At 47.4% G+C, this 14,384-nt stretch overlaps 2 protein-coding genes across 2 annotated transcripts in view; one reads left to right on the forward strand and one right to left on the reverse strand.

The window, feature by feature from the left end:
• Positions 1-13,293, reverse strand: part of LOC143368512 (facilitated trehalose transporter Tret1-2 homolog) — a 70,007-nt gene extending 56,714 nt beyond the window's left edge. Inside the window, exon 1 of the mRNA XM_076811310.1 lies at positions 13,255-13,293. Coding sequence (XP_076667425.1) covers positions 13,255-13,278 — 24 coding nt within the window. The 5' untranslated portion in view covers positions 13,279-13,293. The remainder of the gene's footprint in view (positions 1-13,254) is intronic.
• LOC143368515 (mediator of RNA polymerase II transcription subunit 20-like) overlaps positions 1-14,384 on the forward strand; it is a 101,466-nt gene that overhangs the window by 63,775 nt on the left and 23,307 nt on the right. The gene's annotated exons all lie outside the window — the stretch shown is intronic.

Below are 14,384 nucleotides of genomic sequence, written 5' to 3' on the forward strand. Positions count from 1 at the left end.
CGCAAACGCGAATAGGAGTAGACGTAGCACGAGTTTCTCGTCCAATAACTGTTTCTATTTCGAGCGGGGCCGTGGCCAGAACTTTTTCGCGACTCCATTTATTTCTAAATCGCTCAGTGTCAAGCTATTTCCTGCGCGGAACGAAATTTTCGCCGGGAAAATGGAGTTCGCCGAGGCCGCCTGAAAATTTTCCGACCTCTGAGTCATTCTGCCTGGCGATTACATTCCCTGGAGGGGGGTGGTGGAAACCATTTCTCGATAGCGTGACAGTGTACACGCCTTGTTTAACTAGTATCCCTCGCTTCTTGTAAACACTACTCAATATTATCGGGAAAACAGAGGAGACCGTAAACATTTCCCTCGAACCACGTCATTGATGAATTGCCACGGACAAATAGAAATTTTTAATAGCAAACGGTGTGAATCCGATCCATGGAAGTAGTGTGATTTTAAAATAATATTCTCCAAATACTCCAGTAATTGCTCCAATTTCGTAATTAACTCGTTTCAAAAATGAAACTCCCACGCTCCTTCGGTAACGTTCTCCTGCATGAAATACACGTGTCGCCTATTTTTGTTCATCAATTTTAATCCTCCCGTGGTATTTCATAGCCGCGTAACGTCTCGTTAGCTGAGGGGTGACGAAGAGCCGGCGAATCGGACGATGAGAACCACTGTCCGTCCTCGTGGCGGATAAGTTTAAAGCTAGACAGAGTCGAGCCTCTCGGGATACGGGAAATTGTTTCATAAATCACGCCTTACCTTCACGCGGCCTAACCCCGTTCTCTGTATAGACCTCGTTACTTCACCGATGCATCTCGGTGCATCAGAGAGTCCTCCACGGCCTGCCCGTGGCCATCATCCCCGCCTTTTCTTCTGAACCTTTCAAAGGATCCTTATTCCACGGCGAACGGAGATGATAACGACCGCTTGGGCCCTGTTCCTGGACAATGGGGCTCGCGCCCTCGCATAATGCGCGAACGCAGCCCGTCGTCCTGCGAGTGCGCTCGCCGATATGCAGTGGGAGGATGCATCCAGATTAGAAAAATCGCAGAGTTACGATGGCCGACGGTGCAACGCTCTTCGATTGAACTTTTGCGATACGCTCGGTGTCTCTGATCTCTAGGTACCTGGATCCACATTCTCACCTCTTAAGAATCAAATCTTAGAGACTCTGTTGGAAATTCAGTAATATTCGTTTCGCAGAAATGCAAGGTGCTAATGCGTTTTTAACCCTTAACTGGTATACTGTTTTTGGCAAACGTGACTGGTATACCGGGGTCGTATCAGATCCCAAATGAAAAAGGACATAGAAATTTGTAAAGTCGACACTAGATCAACCCCTATGAATATTTTGTTCTTAGGTAATTTATAAAATAATAGAAACGTAGAAAGTTCAACTATTATTATAAAATTAATTAGAAATTCAGTTTAGAAACTTAGGCAACCAAAAATTTTGTACCGAACTTTGCGTGCTTGGGGTCATGAGCGACCCCAGGATAGCAGTTAAGGGTTAATTCGAAATAGAAAAGAAGTCAATATAGATCCCCGTGGAATCGATATAATAAAATTTCGCTGGGAGATGCCGATTCCAGAGTAAATCATCGATCTAATTCTGTCCAGACGATCGACTCGCATGGACGCTGAATTTCTAACCTCGCGGCCGCGAGAAACCGCGATTAGTGTTCCTGAAATTTATTGGAAATTCTGCGTTTTTCGTGGTCTCGCTTTTACTTTCCCTATTATTTTACCGGTGTTTGCGGAATGTTTGCCTGGCGCGCCGGGGATGTCCAGTGTATTTGGCAAATAAAACAGCGACGTATAGCCAAAATACTGCCGATCGTCGGTTAGAAACGCAGATATGGTGATCCCAGAGTAATTAACAGATTACGCGATCAGAGAGGGAGCTGATTTGGAAAGCGATTTGGCGTCCAGGAGTCGTCTCAGCGCCAGCGAGAGACCGGCTTCTTCTTTCCCCCTCGACAAAACGGAGTAACAGCCTCGCGAAGCCGGTAATCCGAACATTGTCTGGATTTAATTGGACTCGAAACGATTTCGGAACTTCCTCGTTCTCGCCTCGTCGCGAAAACGATAACGAGCAGCTGCCTCTAACGTTCCCCCTTAATCTAATTGATCCCCCGAAGGGGCACGAAGCTCCGATCGAGTCCGCAAAACGAATCCAGCGGGATCGTCGATCCGCCCGATCATCTCGCCCATCCCGCAGCCTCTTTATTTCTGCACAATCGGCCCATTAGGATTCGATAACCCTCGTTAATAACACACGATCACGGGACACCGCAGCCACTTATTAAAAGCACAATTTACGAGGCTTAACGGCAGAGATTGAAAAAAAAGGGGCCATTTAAAGCCGATAACGTTGTGTTCTGTCGCGAGCGGAATTACTGTCGTCCGAGTTGATGGGAAATTCATTACCAGAAATTAACGCGCGCGCGGATAGCTCTCCGATGATAAGGAACAGCACTGAATGCAGCATGGTGTCGTGAAAGCGAAAGCATCGTTCCGAAGGGGACACTCCTCGCGAGCGCTTCAAGACGACCGATCCGCCCCGGCCGCCTAATCAACCTAATTATGTCAGAGGCAATCTCCGTTCGTAAATCAGCTCGCGGCTGCCCGCCACCCCGTAATTAACCGGAAAAGTCACACTTTCTCCGCGGCTGTCGATGGAAAATCGCCGGCGACGCGCCGTGTCGTCGTTATCGGTCACGATTCACCGCTTTCACCGCGGCGATCTGACGTACCCGCTGAAAATTCGCCGCGGCGGGCCAGCGAATTATCGCGCCCGCGATGCGTGGAAGTCTGACGAGCCGGGCGACGGCTCGCGCCGACGCGCGACAATGCGCCGTTTGGACCGTTGAACCGAGGAATCGCGGGCAACCCGATTACTTTCTCCGTCTATCGAGAATCGAGCTGGGAGGTTGTCTATCTTAATTAGAAACGACGCAGCTCGCGCCGCTTTTCTTTCAATTACGAAACGCCGCGATAGCGCGGCCCCGTGATTCGATTCGATCTCGGTGCGGACGGTAAACAAAACTGTTCCCTTGCTCGGGCGAGCCTCGCGGTTTAATCGTTGGTGATTAATGGCCGTAAGTTAGCGCGTGTGTTCTACGATCGACATTCCACCGATACAGACGGCGCTTGGTCAGGTGCGCCTATCGCTTCGAGATTCCCCGGGAATCGAACACAAGCTCGCCTGTTACTCGAGATCCGAATAAGAGTTGCGGAGAAGGCACTCGTCATCCACGTATAGATGAACAATACCCTCATGACCCAGATGAAGCCGAGCACCGCGCAACCCGGTAGAAATTCGTCTATACTCCTCGAATTAGGTTGATACAATGCAAAGTCCAAAACCTCATTAACCGTGGGCATAATCCGGCGCGACGACCGGTGCCAGATACGTTCTTGGCACGTTGGCCGCTTCCAGATCCTCTTTCTCGCTGGATGGCCGACTCGCAGAAATTATGAACACGCTCGAAGCACGTAGAAAACGCGGCAAACTCGCCCCGCTCCTCTCCCGCCGCCCCCGGTGGCCGTTTCCCTCGCGCCCTGTCTCTTTATACCATCATTGGAACGTTAACGGGAGCAACCCTCTCGACGTTCTGACCCAGCTGCGCTGGATCTTGGCACCCTGGCCAATCCTCGATTTCCTTTTTTCTCTGCTCCCTCGCCCCACTCGCTCGATGACCCTCCAGGCCTATTATCGACAGATTGTTAAGGCGGAATAACGCCGCGGGAGGTTCGACCCGCGGCCTCGAGCTTCGTTCAAACCGTCACGTATCAGCGAGGTGTCGTGCATAAGAAGCTAAATTTATAAGGCGTGCCCTAAATTTAATCCATACCTCGACTGCCGCGTCGCTCTCGCGGGAATCTGTACACGCTTCGCTTCGGGGAACCCGTTATCGATGCTAGACGATCAATCGGACTTTGCCAGCGTTTAAATCCCTGCGTAGAGACCTTATTTTCGGAACCAGAGAATGTTTCCGGGGAATGTTTCCTCGATTCGTGAGTCGCATAACTTTGCAGGCCATTTTTGACGCGTTCATGTGTCTCGCAAGATAATCCTCGGTAAGACGGTGGTGTTTTTTATTTACTCCTTTTGACTCACCCCTCGGTAGCCTAAAAGCATTGCGTTCTGGGCCGAGAAGGTCAGCGTGGCTAGCCTTCGTCTTTATAGACCGTCGCGTAAGAAAACTCGACCAACTTTTTGTCCAGAAGCGAGACCTACGTCGTGGCCACCTTAGGCGGTGAGTTACGGTACCCTGATGATAATCTAGCGAAGGGAAATTAATAGAAAAATGAATGACACCGCGGGAACGATGGCGCCCCCGATCGCGCAGGCTGATGGAATCTTGAACTTTCTCGTAACCGCATTAAATTTTATGAGATACGAAGTCCTATAACCCCCCGGCGTCGCGTTTAGAACAGTAATATGCATAAAAGGATTGTCCCACAAACTTGTAAGGGTTAAGTTTACCATGACGGCTGATTAACCACCGCTGGAACGGGCAGCGTTGCTGGACTCTGTCCAATTGCCCTGTTGAAGTAGGGAATTTACGATTACTGTTACGTTTGCCCATCGATAACCAGCCCCCATTAATTAGCCGATTCTAAGAATTACAAGCTATAGACTGCGACAAAATCGTTAAAAAGATTCCATTGCAACCACATCACAGTACTCTCAATTACTCTGTGCTACCACGATTCCGAATACAAGTAGAAGAAACATTCGAAGTTGCTCAAATCCAAAATCTGATATCCTCAAATACTTACCATTTTATTATTTTATTTAGAACGCTTGTTTATTCCTGTAATTTCTGAGTTTTCTGTGGAGTTTTAAAAAAATTTCGAGCCACAGTTGACTCACCTAACATAAAATGGCTATTAAAACAGTGTTTTACTATATGTTCCACGTCGTTCCACGCAACAAGGGTTGAATGTACGGAAAGTATAGACTTTCTAGTTTTTTTTTAATCAGACGATCGATCTGCAAAAATTTGCAAAACTATATTTTGTGATTTTTTTTCGAGTGCGACGCTCGGCAGAAGAGATAGCACTGTTGTTATATTTCAGACTCTATAATGTAATGTAATGTAATTAACAAGAAATTAATAGTTATAAGGCACACTTATAGTTAATCTATAATACGTATAGAGTCTGAAATATAACAACTGTGCTGTCTCTCCTGCCGAGCGTCGTACTCGAAAACAATTCACAAAACATAATTTTGCAAATTTTTGCAGATCGATCGTGTGATTAAAAAAAACTAGAAAGTCTCTACTTTCCGTACATTCAACCCTTGTTGCGTGGAACGACGTGGAACGTATAGTAAAATACTGTTTTAATAGCCATTTTATGTTAGGTGAGTCAACTGTGGCTCGAAATTTTTTTTAAAATTCCATAGAAAACTTAGAAATTACAGAAATAATCATAATGTTATAACTGATAATTATAGTTAAAGCACAATATGTACTGTCGTTTTGTTCTTTTTCCTTTACTGAATTAGTCATATTTTTATTTCATTGATATTTTTGGTGAAATAATAAACTGTGATACAATTTGAACCCCATGTAAACCCAATACCGCGAAAAAATAATTGTGTCCAGCTAGCACGTAGTATACTCGAACCACTGTGCACCAGTCAGAAACTACCTCCTCCCCATATAGCGCAACAGTAGCACCGTTATTATTAATATTCACGTAGAAAGCTTCGATACGAGACACAGACGCGTGCGGCACGAGCACATCAATAAGCCCGTGCTAGCTGGTGGTGCGAATAGTGTTACCGTGATTCTATTTCAGGCGGTATGCGCGCACCGCTCGGATCTTCTTCGTCTTCGGTGTGCTTCCGCGTTTACCGCGGGAGGATGCGGCCGCTGGTGCAGCCCCGCTTTAAGTGCACTCACGGTGTACCGAGCGCGACAGCATCGAGGCGGAACGCGAGCAAGAACCAGCCCCTGTGCCTGCTAGCAGCGGCGGGAATCGCGCGTGTCCGCGACGACGAGTATTTACGCGCGAGCGACAGGCTGCTCGGCGGCCCGTGCTGAGTCGTCACGCCGCATCTGTGCGACATTTCGCGGGGGGGTGGAGATCGAGATCGCGCGGAATTCATTGAAACTACGACCCCATTACCGCAATCAGCTGCCTGGGAAACTCTTTGAGTTAAGGGGTTATGCCTAGTCAGGTGGCCGAAAAGAGGCGAATATTTGTGATTTTTTTTTGAAGAAGCGGAAGCGTATAATTTTACAAAACTTTTTGCGTTTAAAAGAGCAACATTTAAAGAACATTTGGTAATTTTTTCGTGGAAAAATATTTACGTTTATAATAAAATAACAAGCGACATCCAAGAAGCATTTTTAAAAATTTGGTTTTCCGGTGAGCATTGCCATTCGGAACCAGATTATCTAAAATCAAAAAACCAAAAAGATTTCGTTAGTATATTAATGTATCCTCTGATTGACGGAGGGAATTTCCGAAATATTAATTTTAAAAAAAATGGTGGCTGTTTAAAGTTGAAATCCTGATTTTTTTTCGCGTGATTTTTGCACGAAAAAATTTCAACTTTAAATAGCCGCTATTTTGTTTTAAATTAATATTTCGAAAATTCCCTCTGTCAATCAGAGGATACATTAATATACTAACGAAATCTTTTTTGTTTTTTGATTTTAGACAACCCCTTAACAGAGGTGTCTAAACAATTCTGGAACCTGGGTAAATTTCACAACAGAGTATGCTCGAGTACTTCAACAGTTTCAGCTTGCATCTTTTTAGGTCTCCACCTTTGAATCTTCCACATTCTACATTCCACAGGAAGACATCATAATTGGACTCCTCTTGGAACGCGTTCCACAGACGCGTCACCATTCGCGACACCCTCTTTGCCCCCAAAATCGTTCTGCGGACGGTTAACATTGTCCTTTGAATAGCCGCCGGAAGGAGGGACAGCCTCCGCAGAAGGGGTTAGATCGAAAGAGATAGAGGGAGTGTAACGCAGCGCACGTAGAGCAGGGGGAGGGGGGTGAGTTTCACCCTCCGTCTCGCTCGGGCTCGCCCCTCCCGTGCATTCTGTCCGCACCCTCTCCTCTAATGTGTGTCGGTGGGTCGATCGGTATCTGGGTCGCGGGTTTTGGCAGTGCGAGCCCGCCCCCTCCTTCGTTCGCGATCATCCCTCCACTTCAGGACGCGGCACTGTGCTATATCCGCTGCGGATTTACGCAGAGAGAGAGTTTCATTTCGCTTCGTTCCTCTCCTCCGTCGCTCCCCTGGCCAGGCCTGCCGGGGTGGCCATCGATTAATCTCGGTAAACAATCGAGACCCTCCTGGGAATCGTTGAGATTCCAGATTATCAGGCACGGTTTCATGTATTATTTAATTCCGCCCCCCACCCCCTCGATTGCGGCGCGGCGCAACTTTTGCACTCGTTCGCGTCACCCAATCGGCGAAACGATTAAGTTCGAGCCGGCAATCGGCTGGCGGAAATATCCTGACTGTGGGCTTCCTTTTCACGGCCCCGATTGATTTATTCTTTCGCTAATCTGGGAGGATGTTGGCCGCGACCGAGAGCAAAGGCTGTTGATCCCGACCTGCTGCTCCGCAAACACACGTCAGACTCCGAAACCGAGCTCCCTAACAAGATTAATGATTTCCACGGGGATCAACGTGACGCGGATTTAAACGCGCGAACCCTGCCCGGCTGATAGCGCTGATTATTCCACCCTCTTCACGCTGATTGAAAGCGTTGTTACTCCGAGCCGATGGCTAGCGAAGACATTTTGCTCTTACTTTCGCTTCACTTTCTCCGCCAGGCGATAAATATATCTTTCGCGACGAATCGAGTGCAAGTATCGAGAGCGCTAACGAATTCCTGTTGGAATATCAGGCAGGAGTAGATCGTTGGAGTCTCGGTGAAAAGCTGTCCCGCCAACCTGCTGATCGTCGGCGACGACAGGGAAACAGGAAGTCCGTCGATCGACCGTGAGAGACTGTTTTTCCAATCCCCCGGGAGAAGGCACGGCGCACAGTGGTCTAATTCGCCAAAAAGCTGGCCAAAATATGAAAGCATCTTCTGATTTGTACAAAAATTGGTATGCAAGGGTTTTCGAGGTCGCTGATATCAAATGTGTCATCGAAAATGTAAAATTCATAATGGAGGATGTAATACCGCTTGCATAAATATTGTCTTTTACGTATTTTTTTTTTGTAAACCGTGATGATTTCTCTGTTTTCGCTAAAAAAATAAGCATTCAATATGTTTCAAGGTGTTTGCGAAATAAGGATTAATATATAAAATACGAAATATAATGACTGGTAGTTGTATTATTTGATTAGTGGTCTTAATGTTGCGAAAATCAATGCACCGTTTAATTATTTATTCGTTCAATAGGCGATAAATGGCATATTTTTGTCACCAATTTTGAATATTTCTCATTGTAAAAATTTCTTAGTATTGTTGAAAAATGAACAAATACATGTAAAAAACCGTCAATGGAAGAAGTTTCATAGTTTCGTTATAAAAAAATTCCGGAGAATGCAAAAAATTGTCTATAACTGTAGAAGACCCTCTTAAGCACTTTAAATGTAAATATCTTATAGGGTAGCAAATTATAGCAAAATTTTTCAGTTGCATATCCTTCTAGGCAGTGTACTTGAAATGAAGAATTTCTTCTCTTTGCATATAAAAGCGTATAACATTACTTTTTCCCTCGTTCTTTATTAAGGGAGGACTAAGATGTACGATATATTGGGAAGGGAAATACACGGGTAAATGTACAAATATTTTGCACTGCTGCTATGCAAATATAATGTTTATAACACATGTTTTAATGTTAAAACATTTCACAAATGAATTCCTTCGATGAAACTTTGTGTGATACATTAAAAATGATAGAAATATCAAGACATTAAGGACCAAGAAATTAAGCCAACTTTGAAGGTTTATATAATAATAACTGATTACTGTATTTTAATTTTTCAAACAGTATTTGTTACATTGCAATGCATATCACAGATGTGTCATAGTAGCAAAACGCTGTTTCATACTTTGAAAATTGCATTTTAGCCAGCTTTTTGGCGAATTAGACCACTGTGCGGCGCGGCTCGCGTCGAATAGATTCTCCTCCTCGTATCGAAAATCGGCAAGATCGCTCGGGGGACTCGAATCTCGGTCGGATCTGGCTGCCTGTGACCGAGTTCTACGAATCTCTACCGCGCGGCAGGATTGATAATGCAGCCTGCCGCAGAACGGCTTCATTCTGTTAGAACTAACCGTGCGATCATGATGCCTTTCGAGGTTAACGTATGCAACGACGATGGCTCCCGAGTTGTCCTCGGCTCCCAGAGGAAAGTCGAAATTCGGATTACTTGGGGGAGCTTGAATCACTCATCGAAAGCTTCAACCTCTTGCTCCGCAGAATCAGGACATTCAATATTCTCTGAAAGGATTCCGGGGATCCGAATAGTCGAAGCCAAATTTCCAAAATTATTTTCCCTCTGAATGGATATAGAAGATTGCTATATTCTTTAGAGCCGCAGGACTGTACGCCTTTCGTAGATATCGGATCAGTTTGATCAACAATCAAGTGACAAGCTACTGCGACGCAGTGGATTACAGCCCGAGCTTCGGCTCGATGACGGTTATCGAGCAGAATTGCGACTAGCCTCGAAGTCCCGTCGTTTTCGCAGAGATAATCTCGAGATATCGGGCGGACGTGAAAGATGTTTGCAATCACGCCGTCGACTCGAAGGTGAAAAGGGGTGGCGAGAAGCGCTTCCGGGAGATCGCGTCTTATTTGGAGCACTCGTCACGACGGAATCAGCGAAAGAGCTGAAAAATCTCGTTAAAAGGTATTTCCCTGATACCGGCTGAATGATCCGGCTCTACCTCCTCCAAGATTTCACTACGGAAAGCCCCTCGAAAGCTCGCCTCTCGCGTACCCTTCTTGCTCGCGATAAAACGCTGAAAATCGTAAATTACTCGCTGCACTTTTTATCGCCGCCTAGTTAGACGTGGTGCATTTAAACATTAAAGAGAAAGAGGAAACACTGGCCATCCATTATTATACAGGGTGGGCTAATAAGAATTGAAAAATTCAAACAACTCTTATTCGAAAATCTATTCTTTTACTTCTTATTGCTGCACCCTGTGCGATAGATCGTTCAGCAAAATCATTCGCCTCTGAGTTAAGCCGAGACGCTCAGAGATCCCAGAGGAGAATGCACATTTTCATATTTAAATGCGACGGCCGTTTTACCTGCAGCGATCTTGGTCGACGCGGAGCGCGCGGCGTGCAACGAGGGCGAGGGGTAGCGCGCGAAATAAGAGTGGATCGAGGCGCGTGCAGCGAGCAAAACGAAGTCGCGAGACGCATCGGGACGTGAGATGCATCCAGCTGAGACGGAGCCTTGATGGCCGTAATAAAAATCCATCGGCCGGAGGACGGACAGGGAAAACAGTCGCGTGGGCGTCGCGAGGTGTCCTCTACGAATAGAGGAGGTGATTCAGTGCGGTCGATGGTTCGGCGAGGAGCAAAAGGACTCGCGGCAGGATCGCCTCGTGTGCGTTTCGCTCGTCTGCGACACACGTGCCACGCGGCTATGAATAAACTGATTGAAATGGAAAAGAAGTCGAGCTCGATTCGCGGGGCCCGCGCAGATGGGGAATGGATTAAAGCATCGTCCCTTTTTCATTTTCTCACCGTTGCGTGATTGATTGGAGCAACATTCGAGCTCCGTCCGGGGTTGCTTTCGTACGCAGAAAGAGATTTGCAGGGTTTTTCGGCGAGGATGGTGGGCCAGAAATGTTTGGCGAACATTGACGCGCGTATCAACAATGAACGGACGGCAGTAATTGCCTCCGGCAGGAGCTTCTTTTTTTGATAGAATGGATGAATGGTTGGAGGGAGTCGAGGAAATTGTCGCTGGAAAATTGCAGTCGAGCGTCGTCCTCGTGGAAGGCCCGCACGATCCCCTTTAACTTCTTGAACTCAGCCACGAGGTGAGCTGGGAGAGAAAGAGGCGGCCATATATCAATAATTTATTCCCCCAGAAACGGTAGTGATTTTTCCAGCCCGTCAGCAATACTTTTACCGCCACACTCGGCACATTTTTCATGTTCCACAGCTCTCTCCCCACTCCCTTCCACCCTCCTCCGTCGATCGATCCGCGATTTTAATATCGGGCAGATTAAATCGTTCGCGTGGTGTCATCCTGTTCCCCTACACAAGCCATCCACCCCGGCAAAATACATTCCCCAGCGGCAGCCACTTCTTGCGCGACGAATTTTTCAGGATAATTCGTGCGCTTTGCATATCCCCGGGGAGAATTATGCCGGCTGGGGGGTTCCGTCGGGGGAAATAAGAAGTAATGTATGATAAAAGGATGCAAACGACGATGCAGCGAGTGCGGCGGGAACCGTGACGCGTCCCGCTTTAACTCCCCTATGCCCAGGATCCGATCTTCTGGCAAGATGTGTGGGAAGCCGGAATCCTTGGAGGTGTAATTTATTGCCCCGCGCGCGATAGCGAGCGCCCTAAAGCATCAGCGATACTCTCGCTACCGCTCCTTGAACGCTAATACCTAGCAGGTCTCAAAATATGTGGCTCTATATGCCAGAAGCTTGTCAAGCCATCGTATCGCGTAAAAACAGCTCTGACTTGGAAACAAGGAATTGCGTTATTTGACACACTTAATTCACACACCAAGCTGCAGGTATGCCTCGCTTTGGCTTCACCTGCATCAGCGAAGGATTAGAGAAAGAAGATTCGCCGAATCAGGGACTGAACTGGAAGAAAAGACACGCAAAGGGCACGGTAGCCCATCGACTGCACCCTGGTCGATATCCAGCAGTGACAGTAGGCCACAGGGTAATTCGTGTTACGCTTATCTATTACCCTCTGGCCACAGCAGCTCCTCCCAGTGACCATGCCTGGGACTCGAATTTGTTCCATGAAACTGCACGGTCTCTCAACACTCTCAGCAACCATGATCTCAGGTGGCACTTTGCTCGCCCGAGGCACGCTATTCGCGGAATACGACCAAGAAACATCGCGAGAAACCCGCGAAGAACGCCCCTCAATCATTTGTTGCGCGGGGGTCTTTCAAGGATCAACTTTGCAATGATTATATTCCGACAGATAAAATTCCCTTTCTTAGAAAATCGCCGCTTCTTGCGTTACTAATATTAAAACACTTCTGCGCGAATAATCTAACGAGTATCATACTGAATTCGTTGAGAGAAGCTCGTCCGTTAAATTAGTCGACCCTAGATGCACCTTCGAGACAACGAATCAGAAAAGTGTCTGCGCGCTTTTAGTTCAGCTGGCCACCCCCGCTCATCTCGCGTTCACCGGAGCATCATCCGAGTACCGAGAATATTTTAGTTAAACCAGGTCCGAGGGGTTTGTCTTTCGCTTTCAGGAATGGATTTCAACCCAGTAACCGACTTTCGAGTTGGCCCGGCGTTCCCGTTCGCGGGCAACTCCTTCGGGGCTCTTAAGACTGAAAAGTTCTGCCTACGGAAAGAGGGGGAATAACAGCGGTGTCCTATCGGGGTCCGCGGCGCTACCACTGAAAACATCTTAAGCACGGCTCCTCTCTGCCCGAGACGGAGAAATATTATCGGAAGCGGAATAAACGTTTATCAGGACAGGGCTCGTCATTCTGCCGCGAGACTCAGCCGAGGATGAGAAGCCCAGCGATTTTTCAGCCGTCGGGAAGACCACGGGGGAACCCTCCACACCGCTTCCATTCGTCTTCCCTCATTATCAGCCATCCTATCGTCGTACAAACCGGCAAGAACACCTGCCAAGTTTTTACCGTCTGGCTCGGGGAAAAACGCGAGCGTTTATTTTGAAATATTTGCTCTTCCCCGGTTCCGCCCTGCGCCCGAGAATATCGTTCGTCGTTTCGCTGGGTAAACTTTAATTCCGCCTTCCCTGCAGGAAAGCTAGTTCGAAGCGTTTTATTTGATCGCAGCACGCGCGGCAGTAGCTCGTGTTTAATTTGCGAAAATTTCGTTCCGCGAGGTGTATTTTCATTCTGAAGCGCGGGTCAAGTTAAATATTGAACATTGTACGGTTACACGTGCGTCGAAGGGGCATCGGGCGTAGTTGCCTGTTTCAAAACAGTTGAAAACGTTGGGAAACTTCTTTCCCCTTGGTATAGAACAGAAATGAGGAACCAGCTTCGTTATCTCTACTAATTCAAAAGCTTTTTAATGGGAGCGTGCTTGATACTCACGTAATATCTGTGATTCAGTGACATCTCTTCGTCTCTCTGGATCCAGCCACGCTGTCCTTCCTCGGTTTAAAGATTCGCGCAGAGGTTCACGGGGATCTTCTGAGCAGCGCTCGAGCCATTACTCTCTTCCTTGCCCTTCGGGCCCTTATTTCTGCAGTCTCGTAGCGCGAAACGCAAAGAAACACCGACAAAAATATAGGATCCTCCTCGCCGATGACCCACTCTGCTGTTCTCTACTTTTCGTCTCCTCGCGGGCTCTTCTCTCCCGCCTTTCTCTAATTCCTGTGGCTAATCGATACGCGTCAGTCTTACGTGATTATTGTCGAGGTTGCAGTTAATCTATGGTCGCCTCATTATTGTCGTTTCTTTCCCCCGGTATTTGTGCCGCGTGCGCATCTGGGTCACTGGCTGAAGCTCGCTTCCGTCATTGCAGTTCAAGCCAGACTTTGTTCTCGGACCCGAGATAGATCCTCCTGCGGAAAGCACCCACGTTGATAAAGGTTTTGAATGCGATCGGTCGGCCGATCTCGTGGAATCGCGGTACGGGCTGATGGCTTTGGCGAACAAGCCGCTTCTGGTAACTACACCCACCCTCTTGGGATCGAGCACGTACGTTTCTTCCGAGTGTTTCGAACGCAACGATGACACGAGAAGTTGGTCGCGTCCTCGCCCCTAGTCCGTCGAGAATTAAATCATTTTCATAGCCATTGGGACTACTCTCGAACACTTTGTACCTAAGTAACAAGGAGTGTGATGCCCAAAGTAATTGAAGAACAAACCAGCAAGATTGAAGCTCAAATAAAAATCTTCCTAATTTCTCCAGCCTAGAAAATCCTACTCGAACGATCCCCGACGATCCCCCTTCAGCGACAGAGGAGTTCGATGGAAAAAACCCCGCAACAGAGTCTCAGGAGGAACCTAATTCCGCGTGCAGCTGAGGGAAAAAAAGCTTTCAAGCTACCCCGCCGCGGCACAGAGGCACAGGACCGTAAGCCTTCTGTATTCTTCCTGAAAACTCGCTCAATCTTATCTCCGTGTTCCATTCCACCCAGGCGTTCTCTTATACGGCATACAGTACCCGCGTCTCTGTAAAAGTCGATCTGCATTCCGCCAGCCACTCAGTATTCCGA

The sequence above is a fragment of the Andrena cerasifolii genome, chromosome 4, assembly GCF_050908995.1.
Source record: "Andrena cerasifolii isolate SP2316 chromosome 4, iyAndCera1_principal, whole genome shotgun sequence".
In the NCBI taxonomy this organism is placed as follows: Eukaryota; Metazoa; Arthropoda; class Insecta; order Hymenoptera; family Andrenidae; genus Andrena; species Andrena cerasifolii.